At 45.2% G+C, this 19,083-nt stretch overlaps 1 protein-coding gene across 2 annotated transcripts in view; it reads left to right on the forward strand.

Annotated features, from left to right (window-relative positions):
* The window catches only part of SAMD12 (sterile alpha motif domain containing 12), a 260,704-nt gene that overhangs the window by 143,762 nt on the left and 97,859 nt on the right, over positions 1 to 19,083 (forward strand). For both annotated transcript variants that reach the window (XM_074986738.1, XM_074986739.1), the window contains exon 4: positions 6,715 to 6,855. In XM_074986738.1, coding sequence (XP_074842839.1) covers positions 6,715 to 6,855 — 141 coding nt within the window. The remainder of the gene's footprint in view (positions 1 to 6,714; positions 6,856 to 19,083) is intronic.

Genomic DNA, 19,083 nt, shown 5'->3' on the forward strand with positions numbered 1-19,083 from the left:
GGAATAGCGCCCTACTTCGACGTTCAACGTCGAAGTAGGGACCGTGTAGACGATCCGCGTCCCGCAACGTCGAAATTGCTGGGTCCTCCATGGCGGCCATCAGCTGGGGGGTTGAGAGACGCTGTCTCTCCAGCCCGTGCGGGGCTCTATGGTCACCGTGTGCAGCAGCCTTTAGCCCAGGGCTTCTGGCTGCTGCTGCTGCAGCGGGGGATTCATGCTGCAGGCACAGGGTCTGCAACTCATTGTCGGCTCTGTGGATCTTGTGCTGTTTAGTGCAAGTGTGTCTGGGAGGGGCCCTTTAAGGGAGCGGCTTGCTGTTGAGTCCGCCCTGTGACCCTGTCTGCAGCTGTGCCTGTCACCCTTATTTCGATGTGTGCTACTGTGGCGTGTAGACGTTCCCTCGCAGCGCGTATTTCGATGTGGTGCTGCGCAACGTCGATGTTCAACATCGACGTTGCCAGCCCTGGAGGACGTGTAGACGTTATTCATCGAAATAGCCTATTTCAATGTCGCCACATCGAAATAGGCTACTTCGATGTAGGCTTCACGTGTAGACGTAGCCGTTCAGTGTTGTGAGGCCATCATGCATCGCAGCAGAGTTTTTGTTAGTTACTGGCAGAGAAGGAAAAATCACAGGTGGACAATACTGTTAGTGATATGCACAGCAGCAACTTGCCACTGCATTTGGCTGTCAGAGAGCACCTGTACAGGGTAGACCACTTTTGGCCTACGGAAACCAGTAATCTTTGGTGCGGTCACAGTGTTGTGGAGGTGTGGAATGAAAACCAGGGGCTACAGAACTTCAGGGTATGCAAAGCACATCAGTCATCTTGACCTGTGTGCTGAGCTGGCCCTTGAACTTTAGTGCAGGGACACCTCAATGACAGCTGCCCTCTCAATAGGGACTACTAACTACTACTTAATCCTTGTACTCCGCTTGGAGCATAAGTCATCTACAAGTTTCCTCCACTTCACTGTCTTGTGACAACATTTCTAGCTGGTCCAGGAGTACCCTGTTTGTTGTCCTTCAATCTCAGTGGACCTTTTCCACATTGTCTGAGGTCTTCCTCTTTTGCATTTTCCTTGCGGGTTCCACGTGAGACCGTGACAGACTATGCCAAATGATGGTTTTCTGAGAGTGTGGCCTAACCAGCCCCACTTTCATTTCTTTATTTCAAAGTCAATTGGTTCTTTGTCCTGCTCTGTTCCAAAGCTCCTCATTTGTGACAAAGTCGGGCCATTTGCTGTGAAGGATGTTCCTCGGGCATGTGTTAATGAAAGTCTGTAACTTGTGATTTGAAGACATTTTGGTATGCCAGGTCTCATATCCATACAAAAGGACACCCTTCACGTTTGTGCTGAAGATCCGCAGTTTTGTCTTTGAAGATACTATTTGTGAACTCTGTATGGGGTAAAAAGTCTTGAATGCAGCTGTTGCTTTCCCTATCCTGGCATTGATATCCTTATCTGTTCCTCCATCTATGCCCATAATACTCCCCAAGTAGGTAAACTGCTCCATATCTTCCAGGTCATCCCCTTCCAGTGTGATGAGAAGCATGTGGGGATTGTTGAGTAGAAGCTGGTGACGCCCTTGATTGCTACCGTTCAGTTGCAAATCAGTTCAGAGTGGGGAAATCTACCATCAGCACAACACTTTTGCAAGTGTTCAGGACAATAAATCACATGTGGATGGGAAATGTGGGGTGACATAGTGACTGGCGCTGCAGAGATGGACTTCATCTGTGGTGGGGCAATCAATAGCACACATATTCCAGTTATTGTGCCAGCCCACATTGCCACTGAATACATCAGTCGTAGGGAGTATTTCTCGGTATTTCACAGACATAAATGTAGGGTGGTCTGGAAAGGAGCATGACACATGCATCTTCAGGAAACTGCCCTGTACAGAAGGCTGCAGGCAGACACTGTTTTTTCCAGACTATAACATTCCAGTGGTGATCCATGGTGATCCTGGATCATGAAATCTTACACAGGGTACCTGGACAGCAGTAAGAAACGGTTCAACAACAAGCTGAGCTGATGCTATATGGTAGTTGAATGTGCATTTTTGGTAGACTGAACAAAAGAGGGAGGTATCTCTACATCAGGCTTGATCTTGTGAATGCTTATGTCCCCGTGGTTGTAGCCACATGCTGTTGCTTACACAGTCTGTGGGAAAATAAGTGTTTGCTCATGGGTAAAGCAATGACACACAGCACTTCGGGGCGCAGTTTGAGCAGCCAGACACTGTGGCTGTCACAGGAGTCCATAGGATCACTATTAACATCAGGGAAGCTTTGAGGAACCACTTGGACAATGAGAGGCACTGGAATGTCTCTCTTTTGGGGTTGCTTCTTTGCTGTATCCTATGATTCTTCCTGAGTAACACATTTCCTTGATTATAAGGGATGTGACAACCTTCAACTGGGGCTTGAGGAATTGTTTTGGGTTTTGGAACAGAAAATAAAGACATTGTACCCTTCAACACTTTGCCTGTATTGATCACGGCAAGTCATTGTCACGCACCTAGCCTGAATGTTTGCTGGTAAGGGATGGTTAGAATTAGGCGAAAAGCCTCAAAATGGTGCATAGGTCCAGCTGTCATAGTCACAGCAGTGATGGGGTGTGGAGCGTAGTGGAAAATAAACATTCCAAGACAGGTTAAAGGAGTGTGCGTGTGCGGATATAGAGGATGGACTTCTGGAAGAAGAATTCTGTATATCTTGCCAAGGAAGCCGATGCCAGTTCTATTCACTTTGCATCTTTATTAAACACCTCAATATCTTTGTTTGATCTTCCATGACCTTGTTCATCCAGTCATTGGCATCTTTTCTATCTTTCATCTGCTTCTGTCCACTTGCATTGATGAATGTTGCAAAACATCCCTCAAAACATCTTCCATACTCTTCTTTGGTCTCCTCAGTTGATGCAGTCTGTCTGCAGGAGAAGTTTTCTGGCTTGTCAAGCTGTCCTCTGCAACTTAATGTAACAAAAGAGGGATTGTAAAATTCCTGCCTCTGGTTGAAACATGTCACTAAAAAGCACATTTAGCAACTTAAACTGCCATTTTTCCTCTAACACTAGAGTAGGGTGGGAAGCCCCTAGGACCACAGCTTGCCTGGATTCAGCCCCTGAGGCTTGGGACTCCCCTCTCAGCATCCAGGCTCTGGTGGGTGGGGGCTGTGGAGCCCGTGGAGCCCCAAAACTCATGGGCCAGATTCAGCAGGAATGGTGCTGCTGCCCTTCCTCCTCACCTTCCCCTGGCTGCGGGAACGACAACATAGTGTTGCATGGAGGGAGGCTTCTCTTGCCGCTCTAATTCGCCAGAATTTCAGCCAATCAGAACATCAGGGAAGTGATGGCTGGGAGCAGCAGGAGAAAAGCCTCTCCAGGGAACTTTTCTCTCCCCAGCCAAGGGAGGGGGAGTGGCAGTGTGTGTAAGTAAGTCTCCCCCGACCCCATTGCCCAGACCCCAACCCCCAACTCATTCCTGCACAGACCCCCCCCCGAGTCCTACCATGGTCTAGCACCCCTCTCCTCACCCCAACCCCACCTCAGCCAATTCCTGTACCCTCCCTCTCTCCCATCCAGAACCTCCATGCCCACCTGCTCCTGAACCCTTCCTCTCATCCAGACCCCAAACAACTACGACCAGCCTACTTGTGCACCCTCCCTCCTGCTCAGTCCTCGCACCTACTGCCCAGCAGCCCATTCCTGCCCCCCCGCATTTTGGTCCCACCCTGGGCCCCCAGAAGAGTAAGCATGACCTGGGGGAAGCCTTGAACCTGTCCCTACTTCTGCACCCCTCTTTGCCTTTGGTCTGGAGCATGAGGGGAGTTGTGTCTCAGTCAGGGGTCACTTGTGTGCGGGTTTTGTTTTGGGGGGAATTGTTTTGCTCTATGTTTCTCATTTTTATATGGCCTCCAACTAATTTTTCTGTGTGTCAGTGGCCTCCAATCCAAAAAGTTTTCCCACCACTGCTTTAGAGCTACATAGAGACTTCTGTAGTCATTGTGAACATGCTGAGTTTGGGGAATGGGCTAAGGGAATGTGAGCCCCAAGTCTTCATTTAGTTCTGGCTCTTCATCTAAAAGGTAATCCTCTGGGGTCAGTCCTGTTTGTTCTGACTTGGTGACTTCAGAAGTATCCATGAGATGCTTGGTGGTGGATCTGGGGCTATCATCCAGGATTGTGTCCAGTTCTTTATAAAAATGACTTGTCTTGGATGCAAGTACCAAAATGGCATTTTGCCTCCCTCACCTTGCAGTATGACTGCCTCAGCTACTTTATATTTGCTCTGCACTGCACCATATCCCGATCGTATTCCTTCTCACACAAGGATTGAGAAATGTGGCTGTATGTGTCTGAGTTCCTACAGGTCACTCACAGCTGTAACTGCATTGGTTTCTCTCCCCACACGCTGATAGGATCCAGAAACTCTGCAGTGGTCCAAGCAGAAGAGCATTTGGCATGCTAGCCAGCCCTGATCAGCTGAGAATATGCTACGAGAGCACTCCATGCTGATCCACCCAGCAGCAAATGGATTTCAAAAGTACCTGGGGCTTTCAAGTGGAAGAAGGGGTGGATTGCTGTGTAGCTGACTCCAGGGCAGCAGAGGTCAAAGTGCTTCCTAGGGTGGTGAACTGGTCATTGTCGGACACATCCTGGAGTTCAGTAAAGGCAAACAAAGCCTCCTGTGATAGTCACTGTATGACTTTTGATGGTAAAGATGGGGGGAGGGACGGGGCAGAAGGAAAAAACCCTTCACAGAGGTGGAAGTTTTTGTTGCCAAAACTGGATATTTTTTGCAACTTTTATCGCATTGTGGTGTGAATCGTTTCGGGGTTTTGTTGTCAAAAAGGGGCTTTTGTTACAAAACTTGCTGATGTAGACACATCCTAACTGAAGTATGGGTAATGGTTTCTGCTATGACTAAGAGAAGCAGTCATGGGCATGTGCCTTGCCCATGTGATGATATAGGAACATTTGACCAGGTCAATATCTTGGAATACCAGTGTCTTTCCTCTGGATAGTGTGGAAACCAAGCTTGGAGACAAAGTTCCTACCATATGCAAAAGCTATCTGTATGTGTGCTGGAAGGAGCTTGAGGGACTATCACAGCTGTGCAGTGTAAAGGGAGGAAGATGGATCAGGTGAGCTCAATGGTACCTCATTTTCAAGTGGCACCCCAGGGAGAACCCATCACAAAATCCAAAGATGCAGATTTAATTACGAAAAAGCAAAAAATCAGTCAAATTAGTAAGCAAATGAAGCCTAACTTAGAGAGAGCTTGGTGCTTACATACTTGCATGAACTTGAGAAGCGAGGACCCCTTTGGAAAGGAGAGAAGGGCTTCAGTGGGCTTTGGGGCTCTTTCTTGGCCGATCCACCAACACCAATACTTGAGGGGTAAAAGGATCTGGGAAGTTTTCTGCCTCCCATAAGATAAAAGCATCGGAAGCACCATCACTGCTGTTGCTTTAAGTTGTGATTTTCTGGTAGAAACAGGTGCTTTAGTGTCTGTCTTACCACCATGTACTCCTGTCTGTCTCTCAGTTTAGGATTTACATTACGGTGGAGTCCAAAAATCAGATCAAGGTCCCACTGTATTAGGCATTGTAATAACACAAGTTAATTCATTCCCTGTATGGAAGTGCAAATAGTCTTATATGTGTAAATTTAGCATGGTCCGCATTATGGGTAGGGTTGTACCATGTAAAACACCTCACAGATCATCTATGCAGATTTCATAGAGAAGACCAGCTTTTCTCAAATTGAGGGTTCTGATCCAAAAGGGAGTTGCATGGGCTTAAAATGCTATTTGAGAGAGGCCACAATATTGTGACCCTTACTTCTGCACTGCCTTCAGAGCGAGGCAGTTGGAGAGCAGCAACACTTGGCTGGATGCCCACCTCTGAAGGCAGTGTCCCTCCAGGAGCAGTGCTGAGGTGATGGTGGCAATAAAATTACCACCACTTCTGCATTGCTGCTGGTGGTAGCTCTGCCTTCAGAGCTGGGCTCCTAGCCAGCTGTCACAGTTCTATAGCTACCTGGTTCTGTATGTAGCACAGCCACCAGGAGCAGCATAGAAGTAAGGGTGGCATTACACAACACACCCTCCCCAACAATCGCTTTGCGAGTCCCACCACCACCACCGCACACAACTCTATTTTGAGTCAGGACCCCTATAATTACAACATTGTGAAATTTCACATTTAAATTGCTGAAATCACAAAAATTGTGATTTTTACAGCCCCTATGGCCATGAAATTGATCAAAATAGACTGTGAATTTGGTAGGGTCCTAATTTTCAGCTATCTCACACGAGGGCCTCTGAGTGTACTGCTAAGTTAATATGAGTGTGAAGCATCCCACCAGCCCAGGATTCATATCCATAATTCAGTTGCATCTGTCCTCAGTCTGTTGCTGCTCAAACGGATCTAGCGGAAAGCGGAGGGTGCTGGGATTGTTCAGATCTATTCAGGGAACTATCACTGTAATTCTGTTGGCCAGTCTGATCCTGCTACAAACTATAATACCTGAACATGCCCAGCATAGCTGCCCCTTTTGCATTGTAGTTCTACCCCAGAATGAATCTGACTGTTTCATAGCTGAGGACTTTAGTGCAGCTGACCTTGAATTATCTGCAAGAGTGAGGTTACTTCCTCAGTGGAAATCCTTGGATGATTTTCTCCTTTTTCATTTTGGATCCAGGTCGTGCATTGCTGAGGCTTACTGACAAGAAGCTTGAACGAATGGGGATCGTCCAGGAAAGCCTACGACAGCACATTTTGCAGCAGGTGCTTCAGCTGAAAGTGAGAGAAGAAGTCAGAAATCTTCAGTTACTTACCCAAGGTATGAAATAATGGCTGTGGGAGCCGATAAAGGTGTAGTAAAGGTATAGGCCAAACAAAGGTGATAAAAGGTGGTTTCATGTTGCCCACTAAGAAGTGGTTCATGAAGAGCTCATTGACTCCAAATACTTTCCCAATAGGCAAAAAAAGGGAAAACCAGGCCTAAATTTTAAAAGGTATGTTAATACGACTGTTGGCATGGTGAGACTGCAGTTTGTTTCACAGCTTGATGGCATTCTTTCCTAAATGCCTACTTACCTAAGACAAAAATAACTTGGCTATATATAAAAGATCTATAACACAAAACCGTCTGCCTTTGCAGACGTTGAACCTTTGCATTAATTGTTTACTCTCAGCATTGGATAAAAGCGTAATCTAGTGATCTCTTACGATTAGAGAATTATCTGGTAGGCATCTGAAAATGTAAAGATCCTGATTCTGTTTCCCCCTTGGGGTAACTGCAATGATTTTGTTAGAGTCATTCCTCATTTATACAGTGGAAGTCAGAGCAGAATTAGATTCAGTCTAATGATCTTGTGTCTCTGTCAGTCTGTCTGTCTGGGGGGAGGTCACTTAACAACAAGCAAAAAAAGAAGAGGAAGAAGCCTGGATATCTTTTCCAAATAAGACTAAACCATTTCATAATGGCTTGTGTTATTAGCTCTTTTAAGGTATGTGTAGCTATTGTAATAATATGTAAGACAGCAGACATTGTACTCGCAATGTAAAGTGATGGTTAGGCATCTTTTACTATAAATCTGCAGTTACCTGTGGTTTGGTAATCCTGCCAGATAATTTCTGTGATGTTTTGGTTTAGTGCCCTTTTCTGTCAATGTATATGAAAAGAAATATTGAAATATATGGTGTGCCCTGAAGAGCATTATATTTGATATGCAGCATTACGTGCAGACTAAACTGTGGTTACTGTGTTGGGAAGAAATTCATTGGTTAGTTCAGCAGCTGCCTTTTGACAGGGAGAACCTCTAATCCTAAATGAACTGTTTCTCCAAATGGTTTTAATCTGGTTTCTGATGACCATGGGCCACAGTTCTAGAGTGTTCCCCTGTCACACTCATTCTTCTCCAGCTTCTCCCTAGAAATGTTGTTAACCAGACTGGATTGGTTCAACCCTTCTCTGCAACATCTTGTTTATTCACTTACTCTGCAGAGAGTAACTCACTTATTTCACTGCTCACCCTGGGTCCACTCAGGGTCCTGATTAGTTTGCTCTTCTATTCCAGAAGTCCAAGCACCTCCGAGTAGATCTGGTCTGTACTTTGGGCATTCCCTCTTCTTAAGACAGGAGCCTACTGGGTCTCCCCTGTGGAGCTGGTTTTGTGCTTAAGCCAGCTGCAGAGCCTCACATACATTCTCCCCCTGCTGGACAACTAGCTCTTCCACCCTCAGGTTGGGAGAGTTCCATGGTCAGAACTTCCCTGTGGCTGTATTCTTGTTAACACAGAGCCCTGCAGGCATCTGCCCTGCTATGAAAGGAGGAGGCAGAAGTTTTGTCGGCTCCTTCTTCCAGCTCATTTTTTATCAGGTGACTGAGAGGAAAGCCATGCCCCACCTTTTCTGTAAGAGTTAAGGTCCCAGGTCTTTTAAGATATAGCAACAGGATTCCTTCTAAATGTTCCTTCTTCCAAGAGCCATTTCCTCTCTCTCCATATTTCCTCACCTTGAACTCTTAAAGGACCATGCTGTGTAACAGAGGACTCTGCAGTCAGCAATAGTAATAAGGAACTGGTACCAAATGTTTAGGGGTCCACCTCTTCCTCAGAAAGTCATCTCATCAAACCATTGCTTGCCAATTTCCACCCTCCCTCACCTTGTCCCATTAGAAGGAATGTGATTTGAGAGGTTGGTGGATTTTAAGTTCTAGTTCCAGCTCAATAACGGACACATTGGAAGTTTCCACCATGTGTTTAGACCCACTAATAAAAGATGAGGCAATGCTTGTAAAGACCATTAATTTACATTTTTACATTAACATTTTTAGTCAGTTAGCTTATATAGTCCTCCTGACCTCTCAGTAACTCGTGGTCATCCATGGGGCAGTGGTGTCCACTAGGCATTTAAGGATTGCCACAGCCCTACCCCCTCGCCCCTCAAGCCAGGCACCCCACCCACCTCCCCACAGAACCAGGCACCCCCTCTAGCTGATGGTGACTCACCAGGGTTACCGCCGCCACTCTGGAGCTGATAGGCCATGTGAGCGGCACCGCGGCTGGTGCCATGTTAGGTCCTGCAGCTGGCACTGCAGCTGGAGCAGTGCTAGCCACTCCAGGCCACAGCTGGAGCCACTGCTGCCGCTGCCGTCATGCACTTGTCCCGCCAGTTGGAGAGAAGTGTGGATGGAGCAGGTGGCGGGCAGTCCATTTCACTGCATCTTGGTGTCCAGTTTGCCACATGTGGCGAATGGGAAACATATTGGAAACCGCTGCTACATTTGAAGCAGCTTAAGAAATTATACTTGTTCTAGCTCACATTCAGCTGGTGCACTGAAGGATGGTCGTCATGGCAATCAGAGGGGTGGGGACAACTTAGCTTCCTCAAGTACGTGCCCATCCATGACCCCAGGCACATGCTGGGTCAACTAACCTGCTCACACTGTCATGGCTGCTCTCCTTTTTCAGCATGCCAGCTGGATGAGAGTTCATGCAAGTATGTCTCCCTACGTTGGGAATCACAGTCCTAGCTCAAAGTGACAGTCCCACAGTGACTAATGGATGTTGACACTGGACGTTTGTCTGAGACTGACTGATTCTGAAAATATAGGATGAACCAGGCATAGCATTGTTTCTCAACAAATCTTACAGAAATGAGATAAAACAGAGAGGTAGGGATTGGTACTCTGTTTTGGCACAGCTAAATCAATGCTTAAGGTTTGAGAACTAAGAAAATGTTATTGGAAACCAAATTGACTACAGCCCTTTTTTGTTAAAACATAGCGAGTGCTAAGAGTTTATATGGATGAAGAAAAAAATGCACTGGATGGAATTAGCATTTTAAAAAAATTAACTAAAAATATTAAATGGACAGAGTTTAACAATTTTTAAAGAAATCTAAAATAAAAAATAATGTAATAAAATAACACTGTATTTTTGCAAGTGATCAGGTTAAGAATCATGATGTGATCTTCAATACGCATTTTCCATGAAAAGCCATGTGTCTGTTGAATACGCAGCAAAATTTGTTCACTCCCCCTCTCACCACTGCCCCGTCTTCTCAAGCTGTGTCTAAATTTATCCTGCAATAGCTTAGCAACAGCAGCTCATATCTTCATAACCGCAAGCCCTTATTAAAGTAATGTCCTCTTAGTATTTACTCGGTCTGCCAGAAATTTGTAGCTGTCAAAGAGTTCAGAGCACGCCTTTATCCTAATGAGGATTGCATCTGTGCTCTAACACCTTCTCCCTTTTAGGGATTCCACCTCCATACCTTAAGTAAGAAGGCGATCATGGTGGCCTCTGGAGTTTGAAATTATTCAGGATAATTATGTGAGAGAAAAGCTTTACCCTCATTGCACAATTTGGATGCTACTTAAAGGAAGGAGTTAGGGCATAAAGTTCACAAACCACTACCTGAAGTTATTCAAAGTGTAGCCTGGCCTATGAATAGTCAGATCCTAATCCAAAACAATTCAGTGAAATCAGTGGAAACGCTTCCATTAACTACGGTGAACTTGTGATCAGATCCTCAGTGAGGTTAGGATCCAGTCAAAGAACACTGCGGAGTAGAAAGAAGCATTTTCTTGTCAGTCACTCGATAATGAGTAGGACGTCTTCATGTCACCTGCCTCTTTGTGAGTCCATTGATGGCTGATTAGTGCAATTCTGGATTTGTAGATCTTATCAGAGAAGGGGCAGGAGTTAGTAGTGGTTGCGGGGGGATGGAGCAGTTTCTGACACTCTTTTCTTCTTCTCCACCTCTCTTCATCTGCACTATGGTGGGACCTCACAAATTACGCCACCCCCTCCATTGGGGATGGTTTTGGGTAAGGTTCTGCCAAGTGTCGACGCTGATGCTGCACTTCTTCTTCATGTATACCTGCGACATGTCCTTATATTGCTTCCACTGGACTGCAGAGTTCCTCTGTCCTTCCTCAAATTTGTAAAAGAGAATCTATTTTGGGGGTGCTGATCGACATCTGAACCACGTGACTAGTCCAACAAAATCATTGATGAATGATGGCTTCAACGTTGGTCATGTTCAACTCTTCCGGGATGCTAGTGTTCATGTGGCTATCCTCTCAAGAGATATTAAGGATTTTCCTGAGTCTTTCTTCTCACCCACAATTATTTCCAGTTTGGGGACAACTTATACCTCCAGATTAGCGGCACTGCTATGGGCACCTGCATTTCCCCACAGTATGCTAACATTGTTATGGCAGAGTTAGAACAATGATTTCTTAGCTCTCGTTCCCTCTTACTCCTCCTTTACTCATGCTATATCGCTGACATCTATATAATTTGGACCCATGGTAAAGAGACTCTGGAAGAATTCCACAGAGATTTTAACAACCTTCACCCTACAATCAATCTGAGCCTTGACTACTCCAATGTGAGAGAGACATTTCCTGGACACCGCAGTACAAATCACTGATGGTCACATTGACATCACTCACTACCGGAAACACACTGCCTGCTGCAGTTACCTACATGCCTCCAGCTTCCATCCAGCAAACACCATTTATAGTCAAGCACTTAAATACAATAGCATTTGCTGTGATCCTGCTCACAGAGATTGAAAACTTCAAGACCTCTACCAAGAATTCATAAAACTCAATTACCCACCGGGAGATTGACAGGGCCGGACAAATGCCCAGAAACCAGCTACTTGAGGATAGGCCTAAGAACATCAATAACAGAACACCACTTGTCATCACCTATATCCCCCAGCTCAAATGCCTGCAACAATTCATTAAAAACTTACAACCTATTCTAGATTGTGATGCCACACTCCGGAAGATCCTAGGTGACAGGCCTGTCCTTTCCTATAGATAACCTCTTAACCCAAGAAAGGTTCTCACTAGCAATCATAGACAACACCACAGTAATACTAATCCTGGAACTTTTCCTTGCAATAAACCCTGCTGCCAGATATTTGTCCAGATATTTTTTTCTGGGGATACCATCACTAGACCTAGCCATGTTAGTTACAAGATCAAGCACTCATTCTCATGTACCTTGATCAATATTATATATTCCATTATGCGTCAACAGTGCCCCACCGCTATGTATATTGGACAGACTGGGCAAATTCTTCACCAAAGAATGAATGGACACACAGCAGACATCAGGACTCTCAATACAGATAAACCATTCAGTGAACACTTCAGTGGAGTGGGCCATTCTGTTAAAGACCGGAGAATTTTTGTCTTAGAACAATGAGACTTTAAAAACAGATTACATAAATAAATTTGTGAATTGGAGTTCATATTAACATTCGACACATTAATACTTAGTATTGTGGCAGGGTCAGTCTCATTCCTGGGTCCCAGGTCCTCCTTTCAGTCCACTGGCCCCACCATGTGAGCCCCATTACCCTTGCTTGGGGCAGGGGGGAACCCAGTCCCCACCCACTCATTCCGGGTTCCAGCCCAGGAACTCTGGATGGCCGCTCCCAGAAAGGGCTGAATCCCTTTGCCCTTGCCCCCGCAGCTCCTCTCCCTACGCCACTTCCCCAGACAATTCCCCCTGATGCCTCCTTCCGCTAGTGGTAGCCGTGGCAGCAAGTCCCCTCCTTTGTTTGGTTCTTCCAGCTGACCAATTCCTCACAGTCTATGGTTGAGCTTCAGGCCTCCCCTGGACTGGGGCAGTCCAGCCCCCTGGGTTGCTGAGGCTCCTCTCCGCTCCTCTTTTGTGGTCACTAGTGTTCCTCTGAGTCTCCTTCCCTTTCTTCACTCCCCTTCCAAACTCTCCTTAATTACCCTGCCATTGCCCTGCATGGAGAAGGGCTTATAAAGGTAGCCGTGAGTGGGCTCAGCTGGCCCTAATTGATTTAGGGCAGCCTACTCCTCAGCTGCTCCCACTTTGATTGTCAGCTCCATCTCTGCTGTTTTTACTCCTGTCTTTTCCTCTCTTGGCCCCACCCTGCCACAGTATGAACAAAGACAACAATTACCTCTCGCATTGCAAGGACTGTTTCCTTTCCTTTGATGCTCATAATTATCTCAGGCAAAACACTTAAGTCCCCACCTCTCCCCACCTCCTTCAGTCCTATGCACTTGATTTGTCAGTTTTTATTGCAATTTTTGTTTTGGACCTCTGTACTGGAAATGCTATTGACCTGATGAAGTGGGTCTGTCACACGAAAGCTCATCACTGAATAAATAATTTTGATAGTCTTTAAAGTGCTACATTTCTGCTCTTTTGTTTTGTTAGAATACAGACTAACATGGCTACAGAATCTGTTAGGATTCTCCTGAGACAGTGTTCATGAGATTGTTCAAGTGCCTTCAAATGACATTTGTATGTTGTCCAGGTTTCACATGCATACAGTAGTGTTGGAACAACCACTGCATGGTATACAAGAAGCTTTGTCTTCTGATAGATTCCCGGTTCTCAAAGACCCTTTGTCTCATCTGGGGGAAAGCAGAGCTTGCACAGCTCAGACAATGCTGGATTTCCGCACCAATGTCTGCTTCAGCAGAAAGATGACTTCCCAGGTATGGGAAGTGTTCCACATTTTCCAGCAGTTCTCCATTGACTTCAATAGAATGTGCATGAGATTGTCCCATCAGTGAAGGTTGGTGGAAGCACCTTGGTCTTTGTGATGTTCAGAGTGAAACTGAGATTCTCATATGCTTCAGCAAAGGCATTTAAGATGTTCTGAAGGGCTGTGAGAGAAAGAGCAGCAATCACATTGTCATCCACATACTGGAGCTCCATGATCAAGGTCGTGGCGGTCTTGCTTTTAGCCTTCAGTTTCCTGAGATTGAAAAGCTTCCCACTCATTCTATAGACGATTTTTACACCATCTGGAAGCTTGCCATCAATGAGGTGAAGGGTCATGGTGATAAAGATACAAAACAGTGATCAGGCAATGGTGCAGCCTTGCCTGACTCCCATTTTGACCACAAAGGGGTCACTTTGGGATCTGTTGTTGCACAATACAGTGGCAGTCATGTTGTCGTGAAGCAGCCTTATTATACTAATGAATTTTGGGGGTCAGCTGATCTCTGAGAGGATGGTCCACAGGACACTACAATTAACTGAATCGAATGCTTTGGTCAGGTCAACGAACCTCATGTATAAGGCTTGGTTTTGTTCATGACATTTTTCTTGCAGTTGCTGGGTGTTGAAGATCGAGTCCGCTGTTCCTCAAAGTAGTCAGAAGCCACACTGGGATTGTAGGAGAATTTCTTCTGAGAGTGGCAAGAGTCAGTTTGCAAGGACTTGAGTTAAGATTGTCCCTGCCATTGCAAGGAGAGAGATGTCACAATAGTTTCCACAGTCCGACTTGTCACCCTTGAAAAGACTAATAATCAGTGTGTCTCTGAAATTTTGTGGCATCTGGAAGTGGAGCTGTTTGTGGAGCTCTGGCCCACCTTCTTTGAAGACTTCAGCGGGAATTCCATCTAGTCCAGTTGCCTTGTTGCAGTTCATTGCTTTGATGGCAGCTTGGATCTGACTCAGGGTATGAAGATCATCTGTAGGCAGTTGCTGAGGGAGTTGGTCAAGGGATTCTAGGACCGTGGTGGAAGAGCAGTTCAAGAGCTCATTATAGTGCTCCCTCCAGCGAGAAGCAGTGGTTTCATTGTCTTTCAAGAGCTGGGTACCATCCTTTGATCTCAGGGGATTAATTCCACGGTTTCTTGGTCCATAAAGAGCTTTGGTAGCATTGAAGAAACCTCTTGTATCATTGATGTCTGTGAAATGCTGGAGTTCTTGTGCCTTCTCAGTTCACCACTGGTTTTTCACAGTCCTTGTTTTACATCGGACTTCTGCCTTGGCCTTGACATGCACTTCTCTCTTCATCATGCAGTTGATGTCACTTTGTCAAGCCCTAAAGGCTTTTGTTTTTGCCTCAGTCAGGCATTCAGTTTCCACATCATTCTCATCAAACCAGTTCTGATGTTTCCTGGTCTGGTAGCCAATGGTTTCTCCACAAGCTCCAATGATGTAATTTTTCAATTGACACCAGTGTCCTACATCTTCAGGGTGTACTGTTGGCAGCTTCCTTGGGAGTGCTATCTGGAAGTCACTTAGTCTGGTGGGGTCTTTCAAGTCTTGTATAATGATCTTTCATTGAATCTGTTTCCTCTGCCTTCTCCATTTGGTGACAATCCTAATTGCCATTGTTGATTGTATGAGGTGGTAATCAGTCCAGCAGTCATCAGCACTAGGCTTTGCATGTGTGAGAAGAACAACATGCCAATCCCGAGCACGGATGATGACATAGTCTATTAGTTGCCAGTGCTTTGATCAAGGATGTTGCCATGAGGTCTTACCTTTTTTTTCTGGCGGAACTGGGTGTTCGTGATGATTAGCTCATGTTCTGCACATTTCATATGGAGGAGCACTCTTTTGGAGTTGCTGTTGCCAACTTCATCTTTCTCAATGGCAGTCTGCCAGAGATTCACGTCTCTTCTGATCATGGCAATGAAATCCCCCACAAGACAATAATCTTGTCTTCTTTGGGTATGTCTTTCAGGACTGTATTCAGTTGGGTGTAGAACTTCTCCTTCACATCATCTTTGGCATCTGGGGTTGGTGCATAAGCACTGATCATGGTTGCCTGTTGGTCTTTGGCAAGCTTCAAGCGGAGAGCCATGAGACGCTCATTGATGCCAACAGGGACTTGAGATAGGATCTTTGTCAGTTCGTTTTCATGAATTCATTTTTCTTCCTTTGGGGTCCTTTCAAGAAAAATGTGTACTCTCCACCATCTTTTCTTAGCTGTCCTTCTTCTGGTCCGTGTATTTCCGCCTGCACAGCTATACCAATGTTGAATCATCACAGCTCATGGGCGATAATTCATGTGCATCTTTTGGGTTGCTCACTGTCTGGGTTGTCAATTAGTGTCTGAATCTTCTGCTTTCCAAAGTTTACTGTTAGGCTTTGATTTTGACTGCATGGAAGTGAACCCACTGGATGTGGTTATCCAGTCAGGGGGCTCGAGGTGGATGGTATTTAGGGAACCTTTTCTAGCCCCCTCCCCATGTGGGGTGAGCATAGGGGATCCTAAGTAGGGCTGCTCGGTCATGGATGCAGCAGCCAGACCATTTTACCTCCTCAGTCCTCGAAACGGAGCAACTGATACATACATCCACCTCCTACGTGCTGGTTCATGACTAAAATCTTCCAGATTTCACAATCCTGCTCTCGTCACCATTCACCAGTTGCAGTAAGCTTACGTTTAGGTGAGTAATATGCAGAAGACGACAACTTTGTGTGACTTCTTTTAACATGGGGGGACCATTGCACTGCAGCCACCACACAGTTCTTGATGGATAGAAAGCTCAGGTCCAATGGCATGGGATCCACAACCACTGGGAGTCTCCTGTCCGCTGCAGCCTTCATCGGCCTTCACAGTCCTTGTAGCATTACCTTTGCTATCTTCCGTATGTTCTGCCATTGAGGACTTTTAGGATCGTTCTTTGTCTGGACGCTCCCCCTTGATCTTGCCCCCATGGGTGACCCTGCTGGGAATATGAGACTCCCTATGGCTTCGCTGTCGGGTTCATTGGAACACACGAGCCCACTCACCATGACAAGGTGACGAGCAACTGAGTATTGCTTAATATTATTTAATATTTATATCTAATGTAGTTTATTTTAAGAAGTTTTTGTTTCACCTGCATTCCATACAGAAAGTTCATATTTAAATTTTGTTTCACAGATAGCAATTGCACTGTGTATGGCCTTCCTCCATGCTTCTGTTGTAGTAGCTTACTTGCAAACCCATGTCATTCTCTGTCATTCAGTGCACACTGTCCAGGCTGTGCTGGAGAGCTAATGCAGCAGTACTATGTGGTCGTGTAATTGAAGGCTGTATCTTGAATTTCAGTGGGGCTATTATTGTGAATGTGGCTGCCTGAATGGGTCCATTATCAGCCGAAATGTTATCCTCTCCTCCACTGGGGTAGAAGGGCTTCCTCACCTGACTGAGCTTTTCTGCAAGAAACCCAGCAAGGTCATGCAACCAAGCTGGCAAAATGTCTGCGGGTGTCTCTTGGGCAGAGCTGCTCAGAGCAGGAAACATCATTATTATATTGTTTCTTTCCTAATCCTGATTCATAAGAGCCAAAAAAAACCCACGTGTCTTATATAACTACACAGTGACAATGTGAAGCTAATTTTGGATTTTCTGCTCATAGTTGGCACAGAGAGATCATGTCCCCTTAGCATTGGCTTATCAGACCTATATGGAATGCAGTGATTTTGAACAAAATGTTTTTAGACAGGGATCTGCTAATGGTGCTTACATTTAGGTTCTGTGTCATATTTGCACTCTGCATAAATTTAAGGTGACATCGTACCCATTTATAAGTTGCTCAGAGAGTTTCAAATTAGACTAAGTGCTACTTGAAGTTAACCAGCCGATCACAGAAATTTATGCTAATTTTGTAAGTAGATTTCCCATGTTAACAAAGTACGTTAGATTAAGGCCATATGCCTCATTATAAGGGATTGCAGCTCTTGAGCTTTGCTGGCATTACATCATCAGTGAATGCTTCATGTGCGCTAGTGTTCACCTTGTAAAAAGGCTACGTGTGCATCATTAACTAGGCTAAATTACTCACAGCTATTGATAAATATTATCATATCTGCTAAGATGTCCCAGTAATTCATCTGCATTAGGTTAATTTAAGTGACCCTAAAGTCATCTCTTATCTTTTTGGGGATGTAGGAAGACTGCTGCCTGACGATGGGTTTATCTTCCCAAAATGGCTTCTGAGAAACCATTTTCCTTTTACACTAGACAAAAATCCCTATTGTAAGAGCTTCGTGACATTGCTCACTGTCAGCCCTTGGATAAAGGTTTTTCTTAGGATGCCAAAATGTCTGAGAAGCTCCTTTTCTACTTTCCTTTACTCTTTTCCACCTTTCTTGCTCGTGGGGAAAGCCTCCTAGGGCCTGGATACTCTGAACAATTACCAGCATCCTTTTTAAGTAAACCCCATTCTGCTTCCTTTGCTTTCCCCTTCTCTTCCTCTGAATCTGGAGCATTGATTAGGGATTTCAATTAATTCAGCACCTCATTTCCTTCCAACTCCCCAATTTACGTACCTCAACCTGTTATGGCAAGTTCCACAGTCTTTGTCCCCTGAGGAAGATGTATTGGGTACTAACCTCACTGTTGATCCTTTTCTTAATTTTACACATGAAGTATTTCCTATGTGCAACACCTCGACGTGGGCAGCATGCTTGGAGCTGCTCACCCTAAGGTATCACAACCATGGAAGATTCAAAATGTAACAGTAGCAGGCCAGGTCTGGCCATCAGAAGGTTGCAGGACTATGGTGAAAGTGAACTGATTTCGCCCACGTCATTGTATCCCCATTGCTTGCGTTCTCTCTTTACCTGGAATGGGATTCTCAATAGAGGAGCTAGATGGGGAAGAATGTCTGGATAAGAAAGAGGAGATGGCTTATGTGGCAGTTCATTCAAATAATTTTCTTCTTTCTTTCCTTATTACTTTCATTCCTTCCTTTTCTTCTTCCCTTTTATCCTTCTTTCCTTCCTAGTTCATTTGTTCCTTGACAACCCAGATCAACTTATACTGTCAGAGATGGGGGCATTACACTGTCATCCATGTCCAGAAGGCAAGTCACTGAAGATAGGTATTACATATCCCTGATGGGACATTGAAAGGTCCCCAATAGTACTTCTCCAAAAGGCCAGTCTATTATTTTCTTGCCCAGTAGGTGTTTAGGCAGCAGATTTTGGCACTTGGGGGATCCTGGATTCCTTTCACCTGAAATACTTGTTTTTCTTCCTCTTAGGATAAAGCAGCTGTTGTGATTGTCATATAAGGGTAGGGTGTTTACGAGCCTTCCCGAACTGTGGCCTGTGGAAAGGAAACACATAACACTGGTGGAATCTTGTTTTCATGTCTGTGTTTCATTGTCGCTGGCATTGCATTATTTTAATCACACAGCAATCCTTTTTCCTCAGTTACTGTCTCCCTCTTTTGTTATCTTTATCCTGTCCTGACCTTGTTCTTTCCCATCACCCTAAACAAATAATTTCTACTTCCGTCAGGAAGGGCCTTGTTTGTA

Source organism: Carettochelys insculpta, chromosome 2, assembly GCF_033958435.1.
Source record: "Carettochelys insculpta isolate YL-2023 chromosome 2, ASM3395843v1, whole genome shotgun sequence".
Lineage (NCBI taxonomy): Eukaryota > Metazoa > Chordata > Testudines > Carettochelyidae > Carettochelys > Carettochelys insculpta.